The 9,536-nt window shown below is 37.4% G+C and overlaps 1 protein-coding gene across 2 annotated transcripts in view; it reads left to right on the plus strand.

The window, feature by feature from the left end:
• Positions 1-436: 436 nt before the first annotated feature.
• The window catches only part of LOC110031601 (probable serine/threonine protein kinase IRE4), a 73,129-nt gene continuing 64,029 nt past the window's right edge, over positions 437-9,536 (plus strand). For both annotated transcript variants that reach the window (XM_020734876.1, XM_020734877.1), the window contains exon 1: positions 437-1,053. In XM_020734876.1, coding sequence (XP_020590535.1) covers positions 843-1,053 — 211 coding nt within the window. In that variant the 5' untranslated portion in view covers positions 437-842. The remainder of the gene's footprint in view (positions 1,054-9,536) is intronic.

Consider the following 9,536-nt stretch of genomic DNA (forward strand, 5'->3'; position numbering starts at 1 on the left):
AAAAAAAAATGACATTTAAGTTATTTAGATTCAGTAAATCCCGTAAATCTAAATTTACTAAATTCTGCATGGTTTAAATAAAAAAAAATATTTGGTGACGGATTTACAAAATCCTATAAATCCAACATAAAAATAAACTGAATTGCTCTTCCTCCAAATCCCGTAAATCCACCGATTCATGAGTTTTAGTAAATCCAACATTTAGAACAGAAATAAGTGAAATCTAGATTTCTAAAATCAATGGTTTTATTTTGTTCGAAACGAGTGTTTGACAACATTTAGCTACATCTAAGTTAAATCCTGCTCTTAATCCTGTGCTAGATAACCCTTTACTAATTAGACTTTAAGGGATTAATCATTCACATCATTCACATTTAATTGCACTTCCAAATCTAGTAACCTACCAATTTAACTTCACAAAACTCCAACTTCTTGTCTCAATTGATTGCTTATTTCCCCCTACATTTTGTATTGTTGCATATCCATACATAATTTCAGTGAAAAAATATGTTATTTTCATTAAAAAAAAATTAAAATTCATGCCTCCGATTTAACGCGTGTAAGGCACAACTCGCCCTTTATCCCGGATAGATAGACGCCGTCCTTTGGTAGATTTCCCGCTCTTCTTCTCTAGCCGGGCCGGTGGGGTTTCACAAAACGGCGAGCTTATCGATTTCAGGATTTCTTCTTCCCCCGGGGTTTCGCTTCGGCACACCTTCCTTCTCGATATCGATGGGGGAGGTTGGATCTGGCGAGAGGTTTATTCTCATCAGAGAGGAAAATCGGCGCGGAGGAAACGGGGTTAGGGTTTGCTGACTGGCGCATTAGGATTTCGGCGCGGGATGGCGGAGGTCGATAGGAACGATATTCCCAGCGGCTTAAATAGGATCAGGACTCAGCGAGATACATCTGATGAGCCCTCGAGCTCTGGCGGGGATGATTCACCGGCCAGGCCGGGCTTCTGGGGGGGTTTTGGCAGGGATAGACTTCGGCTGCCGGTTCCTCGGGTTAAGACTGCGGGCGATGGAGGCCAGAGGTCCGGAAGTGGGAAAGGTTTTTTTTCTTTTACTATTTTTTTCCTTTTATTGAAGAATTTCCGAATGCTTTTTGGATAAAATTTGTTTCGTTTGGCCAATGAGATAATGGTTTTATTTTTGGATAAAGTTTGTTTAGTTTGTTGTTTCGCTGATGAAATATTGGCGATAAATTTCCTCCTCTGATATTAGAAAATTGCCGGTTAAGACCGCTGTCATGATTAGTATAAAGGGGATAAGATTGTATGTTCCGGCTAGATATTGATCTTGACCGCAATTTCTTGTGACAATTATTCGTTAATAAGTGAATCATAACTCGGCCGATTTTTGGAAAATCTACTAAATCGCAGTATTGAAACAACTACATCACACGTCAACATTACATATAATTGCTGTAGGGCCTGATTTGGATTTATTTTTTCTTTTTAAAGAACATGTTTATTTTAGTTTTTACCCTTTTTTTATAAAAAAAACAAATAAAGTCATTAAAAAAATACTAAAAATAACTTTTCTAAGTGTTTTAAAAAAAACTGCTTAAAAATAAAAATAAAGTCATTAAAAAATACTAAAAATAAATTTTAAGTATTTTTAAAAATAACTGTTGCTACGATTGCCACCACCAGCAGCAGCCGCTATTGTCATTGCATTGTTAACTGCAGTTGCCACACTGCTGATAATTGTATCCATCACCTGAGATATCAAACATGTTTAATTTTATGTTTGGATATAAATTATGAAAAAAAGAAGAGAAAAAAAATGAAAGTGATCCCAAATGGCATCGCAATCAATAATTGTGATTTATCTATCTTTAATTCTATGTCTACTAAGCAATGCGCAAAGGATATGGAGGCTTACAAGGATGAGAAAACTTTAGAGGATTTCATTGATCTCACTTGATCTTAATAATATGCAATCACGAGTCATGCATAAGCTGCATTTACAGAAAACAAAAGGAATCATATCTAAGGTAGAAAAATGAAGTTCTTTTTATTGAGAGTTTTTCTTAATCACTACTAATTCCAGGATCTAGAAGTTAATTTGAGCTATTGCCAAAAGGGGCCACATTTGAAAAGGACATGATAACATGGTATTTGATTGCAATTTAACACTAGTAATCTTTGTCTTTTAGCATAGAAGATCTGTCCAATAGTGATAGCGCATGCATGTCTTCCAACATTTTCTCTCAATTAGGTGAATGTATGCCAATAATTCTAGAATTAAGAAATTAATTTGATCTATTACCATAAGCAGCCACTTTTGAAGGGCTTTGATAACATAGTTTTTTTTATTGAAATCACTTCGTAGTTATTGGCTTTTAGCTTAGAAAATAATTCTAATTTTGATGCCACATGCCTGTCTCTCAACACATCTTCCCAAATTGGTGAATGTATATCTTCTATTTCCAATTGATTGAAAATCTTCTAAAACTTGATTCTTATTTGAAGACATTTTTATAATTGATCCCACATTGAAAAATATGGTATATGCATTAAACCAATGACTAAATTTTTTTTTTCTAAAATATCCATCTTTCCGCTGTATATTATTTTGGTCAAATATTTTTTTGTTGAACCGTTTCATTGTAGAGCTTTATATGGTCATCCTACTCAATTTTTACACCCTTGAGGGAAATTTTCAACCATAGTAAGACATTTATCCATTCTATCCTGGCTCTCTAAAATATAATTTTGCACATGATCTCACTACTATATTGTATTTTTATTTACTTCTTCTTGTGGCTAGATTACCTCATAGAAAGGTGCAATATCCAAAGGGGATCTCTTTGGTTCTTGCGAACTTGTATAGTTTGCATCCGTGTGTACTTCAAATTTTAAATTTTTTTGTTTCTTCGCAATAAAGTTCTTCTTAGAATTAGCTTTTTAGTTGTGAAAAATTTGGTAGACGACTTACAAGGGAACTTTTCTTGGATTATGCATGAATTAACTCACCGTATTCACAACATAAGCTATATATGGTTTTGTATGTGCAAGATAAGTAAGTTTTCTTCACAATCTTTGCTAAATTTCTCTATCCACAATAACATCTTCTTTTGCTAATTTCAATTTATGATTTGAATCAATTAATATACATGCATGCTTACAAGCTCTATTTGTCTTTTTTTTTAATGATTGTTGTTGATATCAGAGTGTTCCCAAATCACAATAGGAAAAACAAATGTTATTACTAAAAACCAATAGATAGTTATAACCAAACACACTTGAATTGAAATTACAACAAAATATGACACAAATTTACGCAAGGGCTCGATCCAGGGGTGGTGGAAGTCGGCTAGGCGTTTGGGGAGTGATGATGGGTGGTTAAAATGGGTTATGGATTGTTGGGACAGCAAAAGGAGGAGCTGAAATTGCGTTGGAGGTGAAGCGGAGGGCTTGGAACGACAACGAAAGCCAAGGGACAACGAAAGGAGGGGTTGTGAATTGCAGGACAATAAGATGGTTGCCGTCTCGGGGCTGCGACAGTGAGGGGGATGATTGCAATGAATGAAATAGGTGGCTTGGTGGCGGGACTACATGAAAAAGACAGTAAGGTTGCTCCAATAAGTATAGAGGGCTGGAAACCAGTCAAAACAACGAGGAGAGGGAGGGAATACGGGCGGTGGTGACGGTGGAGGGCTGGGACAGTGAAGGCAGCGAAGAGGAGGGAGGGGAAAGGATTGGCGGCGGTTGGAAAGGCCGCGAAGGTGTTGGGTAACGATCAATACCCCCTCTGAAATGAACTAAAACCTCACTTGGAAGGAGACCATCACCTCGAATGAGTTATAACGAGAGCACCTTCTCATCTTCGGATACATTTATAGAAGGGGAAACCCTAGACACCGATGATTATACTGACATAAAACACCATAAAATTGATTTTAAAATTTTAATACAACACATATATAGGAAATGACTTAAAATGAATGAAAGATAATAGGAATGAAAACATAAAGAAAATGGACTGCTTCGGCTACCTGTCTCTTGTCTCTCGTCCATCATCTCCCTCGATGTTGATCCTGCTGTACTACAGTAGCTATAGTATTGTAAAAAATCAGCGCGGGAAAGCTCCTGCATCAGCTAGCATGTTAAAACCATTATTTTTTGTCTTCAACTTTCTTTTGTAAGGAATGTTTTGAAACTATAATTCCGTCATTCTTATAATTTGAAGAGGTGTCTTAAATATCTATTGGTCTCGAAATTAAATATTTTCCCCTTGAATACGCCTTTTTTGTTGGTCATGATTTTGGAATTTTTGAGTTATTAGGTGTGGAAGGAGGGGGCTTAATTTATGGAGTGGTTTTTTAGGAAGGTGATGTCGAGATTGTTTTCACATGAGTTGGTGAAGATGGCATATCCACTTAGCAAAAGCCTCTACTATTACTTTCAATAACAAGGCTTTCCATGAGGGTTTTATTTGACCCTCTTTTAATTTGTTAAATAGTTTTTAAAGATGCACTTGAATGCTCAAGTTTCCATTTTTTTCGTTATTACTGCTATGAATATGTACAAATGAGGTATAAGCGATGATTTACAATATGATATTGTTTATAGTGCTCAAATTGGGATAAGCACGAAAGAGAGTTTTCATTGATGTTTTGAAAGGCAAAATTTTGATGAGAAGTTATTTGTGATATGAATGGTTATAACAACCAACATTTCAAAAATTAAATTAGATTGGTTGGTTCAGTTATAAACTAGTCATATAGTCGGTTCACTTAGTCTTAAAAACTGTTTCACATTAAAGCTATGAAAATCGGCTTGAATCATTGATTCGATCTGTGAACTGGTCCCGGTTATATGGAACTAATTGGTCCAATCAACATTTTTTAATTGCTTTTAATTCTTAATCTCATGATTATAAATTTTCATATAATAATTCAGTGTATAAATCTTACTAGTTAAACTTATAACCATAAATTCAGAAACCTAAATTTAATTTTTTTGAGCTTTAGTCATGCTAATTAATAACATGTCCACCACTTAGGTGAGTTACAAGCTCACACTCTCAAACTTTTTTTCCCCATATAGACAATGTAATACTATCTCTACTTTATAATGCGTAAAATACTCTACTTTATAATGCGGGTTTAAAAAAAACTGTGAATATGCTGAAATTTGAGTTGTGCTGCATGAATAAAGAATTGAGCCCATGGATTTAGACTTTGAGAATGTTAAATGGGATGGTGAATGTGAAATATAGTAATAACATTTTAGTTTTAAAATTTTATTGAGGATACTTACGTAGACAACACTCGAAATATTGTTATTTACGATATTAGCACCGAGTTAATTTTCTTAAACTACTAAACAATGCATTTATGGTCAGCGTCCCGATCAAACCTTTGAGAATTTAATAAAAATAAAAAAAAAATATGTGTTGTAGTTTTATTGTGAATTTTGATATTTGAGCAAGAATTTGAAGAATGGATGAAAAAGTTGATAAATTTGCAAATAAAAATGTTTGTAGTGCTATGTATGTAATTGTTCCTTTTTGTATTATAAACTTTATATTCTTAATAATTATTTGAAATTATGTTTTTATTAGAAATTTTATTTTTATTATAAACTAGATTTATATTTATTTGTATATACACTATAATTTTCTAATTTAAATATATTTAACATGTAATGTTAGAAATTTATATATTTAATATTTATTTATATATACCCTTCCACCTTGCCGCAGTCAACCCCTAAATGGTACACTTTCGTTGTTTCTTCTGTCGTTTCTTGCTATTCCTCATTCTTACGTCTACAGCTAGCCACCTGTCTCCTCCTTCCCTGTTACAGCCGCAACCTAACATTTCCCTGACACACCCATCTTCCAACCTGCAACATCCCACCTCCTCCCATCATCGTTACTTGCTGCTTCTCCATCGCCGCCCACCTTCCATCCTGCTGCCCTCCAACATCAACAAACCATTGCCCTTCCCTCCCTAAAGTGCCCATCTTCATCTTTTACTTACAACCTTAGTTGGGGGGTTATTGTGTCAGCTGTTGTTATTTCCCTTTTAACGTGTCGTTGTACTGTCGATTGCCTTTTCTAGCTATAATATTATTTGCTTATTGTTGTTTAGGGTTAACTCTGGTATCATTTGGTTTCAGAGCAATATAACCCTAGTCTTATCGTAGGTTTTCTAGCCTTCCTACACATATCCACCCAAAAATTTTCTGTCATTTCATAAAATAACATTTTCCACTCACACAATCCCAATCCCTAATCATGCCACAAAGGAGAATGTGTTGGAACTTACCGGGAAGAGATACAATGAAAAATTCGTTGACTTCAGTACAGGCTTGCGGGGATTGATGACGGACCCAAGAGACATTACTCTCGATTGTGAGACGAAGAGTCTAAGAAAATAAAGAGATGAGAAATGGAACCCCTTCCATTGGTACGACTTCAACGATGAGGGTGGTCAACGACGCTTCAGAATTTATTATTGAAGGAAGCCGAGAGAGGAGTCAAATGGACATTGAGATTTCATAATAAAGGTTGATCTACTACAGTTCGATGGAGGTATTGATCTAGATGATTTTATGGAAGGTTGCAGTTCACGATATCGGTAAAAGAGTTCACGATATGGTTTGACCAACTGCTGATGAAATGTGGGGCGAGTTAGCAAAGCATATCATAGCTCGGTATCTGGGGGCCTTGAAGCCAACTATCAATGACATTGTGTAGCTGCAGCTTTGTTTGTCATTGGGAGATGTCCATATCATAGCATTGAATAAGGAGAGAAAATACAAATAGAGTAGATAATCACCACCATTCAGAAAACCACTCGTAGTTGGCGACATCAACAGGAGCACGTCTCAAAGAGTTGAGAAACCTGGTCAGGATAAGGACAAAGCCATTCAGAGTGAGAAAAAAATATGAGAAGAGTTGTACTTGCACTACAGCCTTGGCCAAAAAAAGCTTAAGATGCCATGGATTTGTGCGCATTTCCACCAATTGGTCGAGGAGTCATGTCCTATATTGAGCAGGTGCAGTGGAGGAAGTTAGCGACGAGGAAGCAACTGAAGAAGAAGGGTACCATCTTCCACCAGATTAGGGCGAGATACTTGTTCGACGAGTCATTCAGATTAAGGCTTCAAGGGAGCAACAATGACTTTTTCACAATATATTCAACACTTGTTACATCGTAAAGGGAAATGCATACAACATCATCATTGATGGAGGTAGCAACAAGAATATGATATCAATATACTGGTTGATAAATTGGGCCTTATGAATTAGAGACATTCCCAGTTGTACTTCCTAATGTGTTTGAAAAAGGATGATTGAGTCAATAATGACATGATGTGTCTTATGGAATTTTCTATTAGGATCTAGTTTCATAATTAGATATAGTGCGATGTTGTGCCCGTGAATGTCTGTCGGCTTTTGTTGGGAGGTGGCAATATGATCCCAAGACTCAACATGATTGATACAACAATACCTATTCATTCACAAGGGATGGAAACCACATCGTCCTCTTTTCCTCCGCGGAATCAGAAGTGACAGGTACCCGTACCAACAGATAAATGTCGAAAGATCCATTTTGGTTATGGCAGAGAATAACATGACAACAAAGCCAATTTCTGACCCATGATAACCAATACAAAGAGAGTTGCATGAAATCATGTTTGATAGTTTATCACCATGATTGCTACCATTTAAAGAGATTCATACTGTCCTCACTTTAGATCAGGTTGAGCTAACTTTGGGTTATTTTGGAAGGATTCAATAGTATATACGTGACACGCAAACCCAATTCAGTTGAATAATGAGCTCAAAAGATCAGACTGATATGGATTGCTGCTCACAAATGGGGAAAACTCCTCAAGTGTTTTGGGAGACAAGAGCGCCATCACCATTAAAGGGCAGACATAAGCTTTGTTAAATGAGCTCGAAGCTCCCCAAACCCTGGAAGACTAATGCGGGGCTCTCTTGGCTGAACTGGACACTGTCCCTGGAGGCTGAACTGATTCAGCTTTGAGGGAATTAGGGCCGACCAGCCTTAGGAATTAGGGTTTCTGCCCAAATAGGTGGGATCGCTCCTCTCCTTGCTATTTATTAGTATTTATGTGTGTTTTGCTGTATTTTAGGATTCAATTTTTTATTCCATTTTTTGTCGGGATCGTTTGGCTTCTCCCTTGCAGGGCTATTTCTAAAGATGAAAAGACACTCCGACTGTAACTCGTCATGAGATGGTGATTATTTCCAACTATTTTTTTCCCACATCCATTCTTTCATGGTCGGAATCCCCTTTCCTCACTACAGGCCGTTAGGATAGCCACTGTTTCTTTCTTTCCTGCAGTTCCTCACCCTCATCTCAAGGCTGCCATCCCCTCTCCTCACTGCAGTCAAGCAAAATAACACTATTATAGTTCATGCAACTACCAAATCACCGTATCTCTATTTTCAACCATTACGACAACCCTTACCCGCCTCTACTGATACTACCTGGCTGTCCACGCTTCCACCTTGCTGCTTCCAACCCCCAAATTTACACTTTTGCTTTTTTTTTTTTAGCCTTTTCCCTTCGTTCCTCCTTCCCAGATCTACAACTAGCCACCCATTCTCCTCCTTCCCATCACATCCGCAACCTACCACTTCCATGACACCCCATCATCCAACCTGCAACATTCCACCTCCTCTCATCGTCGTTACTTGCTGCCGCTCCACCGTAGTACCCCTTCCCGACCTATTGCCCTCCAACAACAATAAACCATCGCCCTTCTCTTCCGCATAACTGCCCGCTTTCATCTCTGTCTTTGTTGACCTCATTTTTTAGCGAGGTCTAGTCTTCCTCTTAGGGTTTATGATCTAGCCTTAGGGATCTCTCTTTGACTATCTTAGAACCTTAGACCCGCTTGTTCTAGATCTTTGACTATCTTATGACTATCTTAGAACCTTAGACCCGCTTGTTCTAGAAATTCAATCCGCTTCTGTACTCTTTTGTGGTTCTCTGTGGGTGGTATCGACTTCTAGCATTTAGAAGGGTGAAACCAATATGAGGAAACCCAAAAGGGATCCCTATAGGACCTTCCTGAGCCTTAGGGTGGCCTTCTGCACAATTCGCACTCCCGCGCGCACAAACTTTGCCAATTCGGAGAGTCGACACTTCCTATCGCCACGATTCACTTCGTTTGCACTGTTACTTGTCGAATGTTCGAATTAACCTTTTGAAATGATCGATCACGGTTCGAAATTTTGTGAAATTTGAATTCTGACGCGTTTTTGACCCGATTGTCGAGGACGTCGTCCGAGCGACCCCTGATGACAAAATGGACTGCGCCGGCGTGTCCAGAACGTCAATTTTGCCTAGGGAGGACACCCATTTTCTTACGTCGCCGCGCGCAAATAAATCAGATATAATTTAATGTATATATATATATATATATTTATATATATATATATATGTATTTATATATATTAATTTATATTAAAACCTTTTTACCCCTTTCCTCTTTAAGCCTTAACTCCCCTAACGCACGCACCCCAGCTCTGTCTCCTTCC

Source organism: Phalaenopsis equestris, unplaced genomic scaffold, assembly GCF_001263595.1.
Source record: "Phalaenopsis equestris unplaced genomic scaffold, ASM126359v1 Scaffold000840, whole genome shotgun sequence".
NCBI classification, from domain to species: Eukaryota; Viridiplantae; Streptophyta; class Magnoliopsida; order Asparagales; family Orchidaceae; genus Phalaenopsis; species Phalaenopsis equestris.